At 36.1% G+C, this 12,637-nt stretch overlaps 1 protein-coding gene across 2 annotated transcripts in view; it reads left to right on the forward strand.

Moving 5' to 3' along the window:
- The window catches only part of GNAT3 (G protein subunit alpha transducin 3), a 35,932-nt gene extending 23,985 nt beyond the window's left edge, over positions 1-11,947 (forward strand). For both annotated transcript variants that reach the window (XM_035315544.1, XM_035315543.1), the window contains exons 5-8: positions 3,064-3,192; positions 7,445-7,574; positions 7,782-7,935; positions 9,352-11,947. In XM_035315544.1, the coding sequence (XP_035171435.1) occupies positions 3,064-3,192; positions 7,445-7,574; positions 7,782-7,935; positions 9,352-9,542 (604 nt within the window). In that variant the 3' untranslated portion in view covers positions 9,543-11,947. The remainder of the gene's footprint in view (positions 1-3,063; positions 3,193-7,444; positions 7,575-7,781; positions 7,936-9,351) is intronic.
- Positions 11,948-12,637: the final 690 nt, after the last annotated feature.

Here is a 12,637-nt window from a genome sequence, read left to right on the forward strand (position 1 = left end):
GGCCCTGAGTGGTCCTGTTATGCCATTTTCCCCCTAAGGACAAACAAGACCCAGAAGTGAAGTGTCATCTGGGTCTGAGTTTTCCTGGAGTCCACAAGTCTGACCCAGAACCTGGGGAAGAGGGTTTTTCCAGCTCATGTCCATTTACCTTGGAAGATCGCCCTCTTCCAAGAGCTGCAGTTTGAGCCTTTGCTGCTGCTGCAGCTCCTCCTACTGGTTAAGGTTACATGCACAAGGAAGCCGCACAAGCTGTACGGTGCCATTGCCATCCAGCAGATAAAAGCGTGATGAAGGGCCAGGAGCTAGGCAAACTGAACTTAATACTAACTTACCAATTTTAGATAGTAGAAGGGACATACCATGATTTTTTTTTTCAGCTCGTCATGTCTTCAGACACTTTCAGCAAGATACCTAAACACAGAAAATATTGTCTGTGGTTTGTGCCTGATTTGTCACCATTTTATAGCAGCATTTTATTTTGATTGGAATAACTGATGGAAGTACAGAACAATATTCTGTTTCTTTTCATATTCTTCTGATAGGTCGCACTGCAATTGACAGCACTAAAAGTCCATACCAAGTCAGTAAAAGGAAAAACAATTCTTGAAATAATAATAATAATAATATGAAAGAAATAAACAAATACAGAAAAGGAAACTTATTCTCTGTTTACTATTCTTGTAGTGTGTGCACTGTGTCTGGTAATTAGGTTGTGTTGCCTAAAAATAAGATAGGGTAGTCTAAAGAAATTCCCTAACAGTGCAGTTGATTGTATTGCTTTTAACCTGTGAGAGACATGAGCTTTAAGGGACCCAGTATATATTGTAAAGGTGCCAGTAATTATTTATTGATAGAGTTACTTTAAAAACAACAAAGTGATATGTTTTGCCTCTGCTTGGACACTTCTGAAAATCCTTCAGCTCCTTTATCTTCATTTTTTAGGTACCTAAAGGTACCTAAAACCTTCAGATATGTTTTTGAAAATCCAGCCTTTGGCTCTGAACTATTAAAATCAATTTAAGTTTAGTCCTTGATGTTAGGCTTCTAATGATCAATTTAATCAACCATCTAAGACTACATTTTAATTTGTTTTTTTTTTTTTTTAAAAAAAGCCTGTTTCTCAGCCCTTGTAAATCAGTACCTACACAGAATATTGATTAGTACCGTGTAAACTCTGACTTTATGAGGTTATCTTCTCTGAGTCCTTTCATTATTAATTTATGTTGATGAAGTTTGATCACTGTCTTTTCTGTGTGTTTTAATTGGAAAGAGAGAGAGAGAGGGAGAGAGAGCTTCTGAATAACAGAAAATCACCTTTATATCAAATTTGGCTGGAGATTCTTCTATAGACTTATATGGAATTGATCTTGTTTTAAGAAGGAATGATGGGGGCAAAATCGGAACCATAAATCATGACCTTAGATGTCATTGAAAAACTACATGGTGGTTTTTGCTTTCTCAGGCACTTGCCTCTCAGGATAGGATTCATGTCACCTAATTTAAGACAAGAAAAGGTCAGGCATTTAGACTAATCTACTAGGTTGTGTTCTCTCTTGCCAATGGAGAGCTGTCTCAGAGTGTCCCACTGGGGCTGTCTACAGCCATGGGAAGAATCTGAAGACGTCTCTCTTGATCCATTAGCTAGGTAATTAACTTGGTCTAATTTTTATGCAGTTACACTTGGATCAGTTGAATTGAATGTAGGTCTTTGTGACCATGCACCACCAGAATTTTATATAGGTTTAGGTATTTTAGGTGGTTTTTTGGTTGGTTGGTTGTTTTTTTACTTACAGATATTTTAAATATTGCAGACAAGGATGATGAGCTGTGAGGTCTGTTTTGATAGTTTCCTGATTAAACTGAACTGCAAAACTTCATGCTGGGCAGTTTGTGTTGGAGAAGGAAAAAATAGTGTTTTTTTTTTTTTTTTGTTTTTTTTTTAAAAAAAAAAAAGAAGCCTATTAAACATTGGAGCATTGGAGTCTGTGTTTTCTGTGTCAGAGACAAGAGACATACTACAAATGAAAAGGTACCGACTAAGACACCAAAAAGGATGCTTCAGCTATTATATGTGGTTTCTTGCCTTTAATTTAGTTTATTATTTGAATATCAGCAGTTAAACAACAGAAAGTTGCTCACACATCACCTCTTCTTTTCCATTTGTCAAATTAGAACCAATTTACATTGCTTCCAGGGTTCATAGGGTTCTGCTCCATCATTTCTAGAAAGCTTCTTGCCCCTGTAAGAGAAAGGAGAAAGGTTGGTGGTAGGCCAAGGACCATCTTCAAAGATCTGGTTCAGATTCTCATTTCATGGAGATTTTGTCTCTGTATGCTGGACACAAAACCAGGTAACCCACTCTTTTCCAGGGTTGTGAGAATAATAGCTTAGTGGGTCCTCAGCTAGGTTGAAGCTTCTGTTTTTTATTACAAAATATGCATTATTTTTTTTTAATATCATGTACCATCCTCTTGTAAACTTATAAATTTGAATGGAAAACAGCCTTGAATGTGAAATCCCCCAAAACCTCATGCCCTCTCTTTCACGTGGAAAACAAGATATCTTTACAGCAGAATAGTCTGATATGCTGCAATAATTTCTACTCAATCTGTTTTGAAGATTCAGGGGTTCTTCCCTTGTGGTGATAATTTCCATTTACTGAAGTCAAAGCAGTTACTGACAAAAACAGTTACTGATATTGTTGTTTCTTAACCTCTATGAGGAAAATATGGATTTTCCTGAACTCAATTCCGAGAAAGATGTTTACAATATATAACTAAATTAATTACATTTCCATATACAAGAGAAATGGGGGGGAGTGAGGACAGGAAGGAAGGAAGGAGGCAAGGAAGGAAGGAAGGAAGGAAGGAAGGAAGGAAGGAAGGAAGGAAGGAAGGAAGGAAATGATCTAGATTTTGGATCTAGATTATATAAAACCCAATTTTAAGTGTGCAATTTACAGAGAATATTTGAAAGTGGCTCAATAGTAATGGATTAGTGACTACATCAGGTTCAGCTCACCTTTTGAATTCATCAGTCAGCATTTCTTTTTATTCTCTGTAGTTACCTGAATGATTTGGATAGGTTAGCAATGCCTGACTACGTACCCAGTGAGCAAGATGTTTTGCACTCCCGAGTGAAAACAACTGGGATTATTGAGACTCAGTTTTCCTTCAAGGATTTGAACTTCAGGTAAGAAAGATGTATTTGACAGATTTGTGTAGTTTCAGCTTTTTAAAGTATTTTATTTTCAAAGGCATCGATCTATTATAATATTGCTAATCCCATTGTGATATTATTGAATCCATTCTGATTTAATAATTCATAAGAGTCAAAAAGCAAGACATTTTAGTATCAGTGCTCCAACTGTAAGTATATAATGAACTGTTATAAAGAGATCTCAGAATATCAGGTTCTAAAAGGATGTTTTACATATGTAAGTGTCTAAAAAGCACTATTTGTATGCTGCTATTTGAATAATTGTTTGTGACATTTCTGAAATTTGCCTACCTAAATGTTCTTAACAACATGCAAAACATTTGATGACTACTAATTTGTATGCACTCTCAACCTTTAACTCTCTTCCTTTGGGAACAGAAATAACTGCTGTTAACATTGGAATTTGTTACTGTTGAAAAAAAAAATGTGTCCCATGGGAAAATAGAGTATTAACATGCATGCCTTCATGCTCATTTAAGATGAAAAGCAAAATGTTCAGAAAAAAAGTCTTGAAAATAATGTCCCTAAGAAATTTGACTGAAAATAATTGATGCTTTCATATACTCGAAATTTGGTTATGCTTGGTGAACAAACTGGAATCGTAATTCTGCATTAAAATTTATTTGAATTAATTATGATCATTTCAGTGTTCTATAACACCATTTTTCTCTATTGATTGAATTCCATTTAAATTTTAATTTAAGGCTGCAGTTCATATTGAGGAATGTAGTCTGGACAAAAAAAACAAAAACACGAAAAAAAAACATAGAGATCGATTTAGGAAGCATTAGGATTACAATATAAACATTTTTATATATTACACATATTACTACACAGATATATTTTTATACCACACAAATATATTTTTATATATTACACATTTTACCACACAGATGTTCTAATGCAACTGAGATTATATATACAAATAAGATTCTGAAATAGATGCCCAACAAAGATATTATCACCTACAAATATCCTGATCACTCCTGAAAATTAGAGTGATAGAACCATAGAATATTCCCAGTTGGAAGGGACCCACAAGGATCATCGAGTTCAACTCCTGGCTCCATACAGAACTATCCAAAAGTCAAACCCTATGTCTGACAGCGCAGTCCATATGCTTCTTGAACTCTGCCAGGCTTGGTGCCATTACCACTTCCCTGTTCTAGTGCCTGACCACCCTCTCAGTGAAGAACCTTTTCCTAATTCAGCACATATCCACAAATGCTATAGTGCAATGCCATACACATACTGTTCTTTTTCTCTGATTAACATATTTCAGATAGCTTTGTACACTGGAAATCTGAGCACCTTTACAATTACAACCATAGTTTATGAAAGATATAAAAACTAAGACAGGATGGAGAAGAAAATTATCACAGTGCAAACCCTCTTAAGTATGAATGGTACCAGTTGTAATATTAAAATATTAGAGTTGTGTGTAGGTCTGAATGAAACACAGCCTAACTGAAAATAAAGTTACCTATCAGAGTGTCTGTAAGCAAGAGAGAGGATCCTAATGACATAGAAAAGACACACAAAAAGACTGTGTTTAGCCTCTCTACTATGCATCACGGTAGTGTTTGTTATGTGAGTAAATTTATTAGTGGTTTTAGGCACTTAAGTAATATGAGGTAAAGTCACTACAAAACAGTCTGAGAGTTTTGAACTGTTATAGGGATGCAAAGCAGCAATAAATCCATCTTAACCAGCCAGTTACAGCACTTTGCATTGCCAGAGCAATGCAGAACAGCTGGGGAATGCTGATGACTCTGCATTTAGTTTGATAAGAGCCATAGAAACATCTATAAAGAGAGGAATGCTTCCACATTCAGAGTGAGTTTTGGTTCATATGCTTAAGTGAGGCTTGGGGTCACAAACCAAATGCAGATAAAAAGAAATCGTGAACAGATGCTTCATTCACTAAACACTTCTCCCTCTTCTGAACTGAATGAGGCAAAAAAAAAAAAAAACATTTTGTATCTGTGAAGTAAAAGTCTGAATATTTCAGTACTGCTCCAGGGAAATTAACTGCAGTTCCATGGGCAACAAGTGTTGTCATTTGCTATCTTCTTAGTCCTGACTTTGCTGTTTTGACATAAACTAACTTTCTTGTGCTCTTCAGTTTATTTCACTAATTGATTTTGATTTCCAAAAATAAGAACATACTGGAATATATTTTTTAAAAAAGAGGTCCAATCCTTTGATCCTCTCCTGCACTGAAGAGCTAGGAAGAGCCTGACTGAAATCAGGCAAGCTTCATTTCAGCCTTCAGGTCTCACTATATGTATCATTAGGACAAATGAATACAAAACTTTCCCCCTACTCGTGGCTAGATTTTCCAAGAGTAATTCTGGGAAAATACATATTTGAAGACTAACTTTTCCTCTCTTTGTAAAAGAAAAAGATAACATCTGAAACACATTAATCACAGCATGACTTCAGCTTTGCATACACAGATGTTAAGTTCTGGGCTGACAAGAGAAGAGCTAAGCGAGACAAGCTTAGTACAACAAAAACTGCCCATAAGCATTGCTGGCCTTGATCTTGTCCTATTTTAACCTCCTTCTCATGAATATTCACAGGGCCATATGTTAAAAAGTGCAGGAAATTAATACAGGTTTATATGATTATGTATGTTTGTGAAATACAGACTACATTCTGAAGCTTTCTTTTTTCTCATGTCTGATTTTGGAGCTATATACTGCAAATCAAAGAAGACACGTAGTGTCAGGTGACTTTGGGGCACTAACCACAGCCAAAAGTCAAAATGGTTTGTTGATACTGACCTCTCTCTTCAGTAAGCCTACTGAACCCAAGGAAGATATTCTTGGAATAATACCATTACTGTTAAGAAAATCTTATTTCACAACAGCTTCTTGGTTTCCTAATAGTTCATATTTATAGGCACCCAAAGATCAGACAAAGAGATGAAATGTAAAAATATCATTTTCTCTTATTGTGCCTCAGCAAATGAATTGGTTCACCACAAGCATTAGAAAAGGTTTCATTTCTTCTAAGCAGGATGAAAAATGTTAAACAATAAATTGTTTCAACCAACCTCACTGCTGGTGATGAAGAACATCGGATCTATATATTGCAAAAATGATGTTTCAGTAATAAATTTCGCTCAGTTTACTACTGACTTGATTTTATCATAATTGACTCTCAATATTTTCATTATTAAAAAATAAAAAATAAAAAATAAAAAGAATTGTGCTTAATTTTCAGATGCTGCAATATTTTGTACATTTTATATCAGAAAAATAGGGAAAAGAAAGACCTGTCCATTATTGTTGTAAAACTGCAAGTATAATTGGGAATTTTAAAACCTAGTCCTCAGAACAATAGTAATTTTGACAAAAGGTCCATCTGTATTAGGCACTAAACTGTATTGTATTGAAGGTCCAAATGAGTTATGCTCAGTTGGCTTTGGACCCCTTATAAAAAGTCCATAAAAAGTTCTTATGTCTCTACCTAAAGGCAGTAATTTCTGCCACAAGCTGAAAGAAAATAATGTAGAGAATGATAGCCCTGCATTTTCCTCTCTACAAATGAATAGATTTACGTCCCCCAGGAATTACTGCTTAAACAGCAACTAAATTAGACAGATAGGGCAGAGAACCCCCCACACAAACACAAGTTGCTAGTTATATAGCTAGTTAAATGATCATACAACAACAATCAATAGATTACTAAATACTACAGTGAATATATACTAAATATGACACCAGCCAGTCAAACACAAGTGGTGGATCAAATAGAATAGATCAAATTGGACTGGCTTCCAAACATATGCCTTATTGATGAATGCATCATTTCACCACAAGCAATACTATAAAGTAACACATAATTATGGTTGTGAGGAGCTTTTTTCAATGTTTCATATATGAATTCTGTCTTCCAAAAGATCACCTGCAGGACTAAGTCTTGCCCTCAGGTCTTGTGAAGAGCTTGCTCAAAAGGAAGTGCCACCTGAAAACACGGAAAATATCTCCTTTATGCAGATATTTAAGCCTTTACATTTCATTCTATGTTCACTATAAAGCTTTAAGTAATATATAGTTCTCCTTGACCTGATGGGTCAAGGAAATAGACCAATAATTGGAAAAGCTGCATGTTTGGTTGTCATTCCTCTCTAGTTGCAGTCTGCACATTAACAGCATGACTACATCCTTATTAGTTAGTACTTTACATTGTACATATGTTATCTTTTTCTGCAAAGGATGTTTGATGTGGGTGGACAGCGATCAGAGAGAAAAAAGTGGATTCATTGCTTTGAGGGAGTTACTTGCATCATATTCTGTGCTGCACTCAGTGCCTATGACATGGTTCTGGTGGAAGATAAAGAAGTGGTGAGTCAGAAGAAACAAACAATACTTTTTGCTGCTATAGTTGAATGTACTCTCTGATGGCATATCAGAACTATCCCTGTTCCCTGATAACCATTTAAAGGCTATTATGCTCTATGGGTTCCTGGCAGTGGAGAATATTACAGTAAAAATGACATATGGGGCATGATATATGTCAGTCTCTTATGTTCACCTTTTGCATCAAAACAGAACAGAATGCATGAAAGCCTTCAGCTCTTCAACAGCATCTGCAACCACAAGTGCTTTGCAACCACTTCCATTGTGCTGTTTCTAAACAAAAAAGACCTCTTTAAAGAGAAAATAACAAAAGTTCATCTGAATATCTGCTTTCCTGAGTACAATGGTAAGGCTTTTATTTATTTGTTTGTTTGTTTGTTGTTTCTCTTTTTTTTTTTTTTTTTTTTCCCAGAAGAAAATACATCCAAATGATTAGAGTAGGCCATATATTAAAGATCAAGATTTTTTTTCAGGTCACATATATGTAACCATTTAAATACCAAGCATCATGTTTAAACATCTAGCCTTTCTCTCAAAAGAACAGAAAGGGGCAGACATTGCCAGAATTTGATTCATCTCACCTATTTACAGCTTGTAAGTTGGGGTCCGCTCTCTCTGGAGATGCTTATTTCTTTCTGCTGTAAGTAGATGAATTTGAGACTAGAAATTTTAGATGGATGAAGTCTGGTGTGATAAAACGTGCCACATTTCAGTAGAGTAGTACTCACTCATATACACCATAACTTAATCCCGGTCTTTTTGCTCCCATTTCAAAAACTATTACCATAAAGAAAGTCTGTCTCTTTTTATATGTCATAGAGGTATCTACTGAAAATAGAGAATGACAGCTGTTCCAAGCTGATACAAGAAAATATATGAAGATATGCCAGAATATGCCAGATAAAAAACAAAAGCTACCTGTATTTTAGGACTAAGCACATGTATTTTTTATAGCAAGTATCTGAAATTAAACATACTTTAAGAAGTTTCATTATTAGAAGATAGGTTTTGTGTACTTCCTGACAACCAGCTCATTCACTCCTTTTTGGAGAACACATCAAGACAGGGACCCAATATTGTTCTGAGCTTCACTGGGATAATCAAATGTTATGTGCTAGACTCTGTGGAGCAATGCGACTTTACCTTCAGAGACATATGGGAACCAGAAGGGCCTCTAAGCAGCAGCCTGGCAGATGTCCCATTGTTCTCTGGACTACTCTGAGTGCCAGTACCAGGGCTTACTCTAACACTGTTGCTCTATCAAAATACTATCAAAAGGCAGAGAAACTGTGTAAAGAAATTATAAATGAACATATAAGCATCTGATTTTTGCCCTTCTTCCTTCTTCATTTCTTTATCTCTTCATTTCTGTAATTCCCACCAATTTTGTCTATTTTGTAGCTATTCCCTCAGAATTTATGGTCCCTCCTTTTTTTTAATCCCATTTCACTCATTTTCTGCTCTCTTTCTAAGGGCCTTAACAGTTTCACAGTGTCTTACCCACTTGTGAGCATTTCTCTTCAGAAATTAGGACTTTTGGTTAGGAATAGAAATTTGAATTTGAATGGACAGATTAGATACAAACTTTTCACACCTAATGCCTGAAAATAATCCCCTCCTTCTGTGCCCCCCCCCCCCCAAAAAAAAAAGAAGAAAGAAAAACAAGCAAGAAAAAGAAGTAGTTTCTTAGCAGCTGTGAGGAAGTACAAGAGTACAAGTTGTTACGTGTCTTTTTGCCTCTTACTGTCATCTTCTCCACTAGGACTAAATACATTTGAAGATGCTGGAAATTACATCAAGCAACAATTCCTAGACTTGAACATAAGGAAAGAAGACAAGGAGATATATTCTCACTTGACATGCGCCACAGACACCCAGAATGTCAAGTTTGTTTTTGATGCGGTCACAGACATAATAATCAAAGAAAATCTGAAAGACTGTGGGCTTTTTTAGCCATTCATTTCCTGACTTGTAGCCTGGTTTCATTTCTGTACATCTTGCTTGCTGATAGAGATAAAAATCAGTAGGGAAGAAACAATATCCTTCAGTGTTTTGTTAGCTGTCTATTGAAGCCTTGGGTATAGCATGAGCACTGCAAAACAATACTGACTTTCTGTGTATCATAAGAAGACCAAAAAACATACCTTCTTCAGAGAGACAGTAGCCACTGACAAATCCTACTGGAATCAAAGGGAAAATCCTATTTTACTCAATATGACATGAAAGTAATCAGCACTTCTCAGAAAACTGGGGGTACCTCAGTATCTTATAACCCTTCCCTGTAGGGATGTTAAAATGATAATACAAAACAGATGAGATAACTGACATATCTAAAGCCTTAAAAAAGCTATAACACCAAAAAAAAAGCAGTTATCAGTAGATAATTTCCATTCATTACTGTTGTGTTTTCATGTTACATTGACAATAAAAAATGTCATTCCGTAAATTTAACAGAAGCAAACACACAGACTTTGCTGTCATATGACAAAGAGCAGTGCAAATCTGAATGTCTAATTACACTGTTTTGATAGGAGAGCTGAGGAACACACATATAAAAACTGCACATACACAAAATTCATAAATACTGCTAACCAATTTAGAGAAAACAAAAATAAACAAACAAATAACAACAACAGTTAAAAATCCCACAACAGTAGGATGGAGGCAGATGGTAGGTAAGTTTTTGTAATCCCCGAGGGACAAAAAAATATTACAGTAACTGTCAGTTTTTGCATATGCTACTATGGTAAGGTGAAATATTTTTAACAATTAAATACTTGACTTTTTATGATTATTAATTATCCTACTGCTGATCACCTTCTTTAGTACCCTGTGATTGCAGTAGTCATCTCCACCAGTGCAGAGCATATGTGACCCCCCTGTCCTTGAGGCAAAAGCATGTTCTTGGGAGTTTTGTGAAGAAAACCATTCTCTATACATATAATTTGCTAATGAAGAACTGCTCCCATCTAGCTCCACCTGATTTACTGTGACTACAACAACAGAAAACATTTAGCTATGGTAAACAAAATGGGAGTTCTAAATATATTAAACTGAATTTTAAAATTTGGTCTTTCATAAACACTCACTTTTGAAATCTGATAAATTAATTTTGCTTTTTTTTTTTTTTCTTAGTTTAGTTTTCATTAAATATATTTTGATCTCATTTTCATCATAATCTTGTTATACTCTGGTTAATCTAATTATAAAAAACACTCGGACAGGCAACTTGGGCACTGAACAACAGAATCCTGCAAGCACTCAACTTAATCAAGGCTATCAGTCTGTCCAGGTCTCCAAGCACAACTTGAACTTTGTGCTAAATGCTACAAACAGCACAAATCTGGAGGTAAAGCCCCACTGTGAAATCATGTAATGACAACAACATTGGAAATTGTAGACCAGTGCCTCACTGAATTTTAAGACTCAAAAACCGTTACTACTACCTCCTTCCGTGAACAGACTCCCAGTGTGACTAGTCTTCCTGTCACTGTCCATCTGGAAATCTGCTGTTTAAAAAACAAACACTTTTGATTCAGTCTTGACAGTAATGAGAATAATTTTGATGGTGTGAAGTCATGGAAGTCCCCAGGTGAATACCAGGGACTGGGAGATGTAGTCTTAACTGAATCCCAACTAAACAGCTAATGGTGGAAAAGTTTACTGCATTCTGCCAGGAACATATTTAGCAGTTGAGCATAGGCAAAAGCAATTTATGTTGCTATTTATAAAATTGTATGTGAACTATATGCAGATATGTAAGTAAAGAAAATGTGAAAAAAATAGAGTTTAAATAAGACAAAAGTAACAGAAGGCATTATTAGGCCCTGATTCATGGAGTAGCACCTTGAATAACACTTGCCAGACTAAAGGACTGTCTCTGACCACTTGATTTTGAAAAGTGTGTACACAAAACTTTAGCTAGAGTTGTGCAGAGAGCTGTCCTGAACCAACAAGTTGGCTAAAACACTATTTGTACTAGCTGGATTTCTATTACTGCCTGATCTGTAATGCCTCACTTGATTAATTCCTGGTTTGTATTGAATATAATGGATTTCCAGTGATAAGTGTCTGTATTCATTTCCAGGAATAAATCTCATTTAAAATGAATAATTTGAACTGTGGTGGCATCAACATTAATTTCTGGATGTCTTTATGGCTTAGTAAAGTGCAAGATCTTCAAGAAACAAATCCATAAACAAACACATCTCTGAAACATTTTTTTTCAAGTAAATGCCTTAGAATTCAGATAGACTTTATACTGTAGCTTGAAAGTTAATATATGTAAAACTGTATTAGATTAGGTATCCTACATCACAATAGGCTGACCACTGGTAGAAATAAAATACTTAGACACACTGGTGTGAACTGTATTTTTATTATTATTATTATTATTTATTTATTGAGTTTCTAGCAAGTAAGTGACAGATGAGCACTACACTTTGTGACCCTCCAAGAAAACTGACTGTGGGTAGTGTCACTACAATTCCTGTGCTGAAAAGGCTGGAGGACAGCATAGGGCACACAGTGAGTGCCCTATGACTTGAGTGCCCTGTTCTGCAGAGAAATGCAGTGGCTGTTCAAATGCCATCATGCAAAAAATCCGATAGCAAAAATGCTGAGAAGAACCTGGAATCTGAAGTCTGTGGATGGTGGGAGAGGCAGAGCCTACACTACCACAACCAAGGTCCCAGCTGGTGGCAGGACCACAAGTCTCCCTGCAGTGAAAAGGTGTTCTTTCCCACAAATCCTTGTACGCTTAGCCACAGAGCAACAGAGTTCTTCGAGTGAAAAAGGAACAAACATGTCCCACCTTGCCCTGCCTCCCATGCAAGTTCATGATTGTGTATATGTTACCTGAGGCTGATTTTAAGCCCAGACAGCCCAGATTTCAATAGGCTGATTTTAAGCCCAACCAGCCACAGGCCCACGGGTCTCCCAGTGAAACCAGCATTCCCATACGTGGCATAGCTGGGGAGCACTGGTGGCTGGGAGCAAGTATCATGCTCCGCATGCTGGGGTCAGGCCTATCAAAAGAGGTGGCTAAA

Source organism: Oxyura jamaicensis, chromosome 1, assembly GCF_011077185.1.
Source record: "Oxyura jamaicensis isolate SHBP4307 breed ruddy duck chromosome 1, BPBGC_Ojam_1.0, whole genome shotgun sequence".
Classification (NCBI taxonomy): domain Eukaryota; kingdom Metazoa; phylum Chordata; class Aves; order Anseriformes; family Anatidae; genus Oxyura; species Oxyura jamaicensis.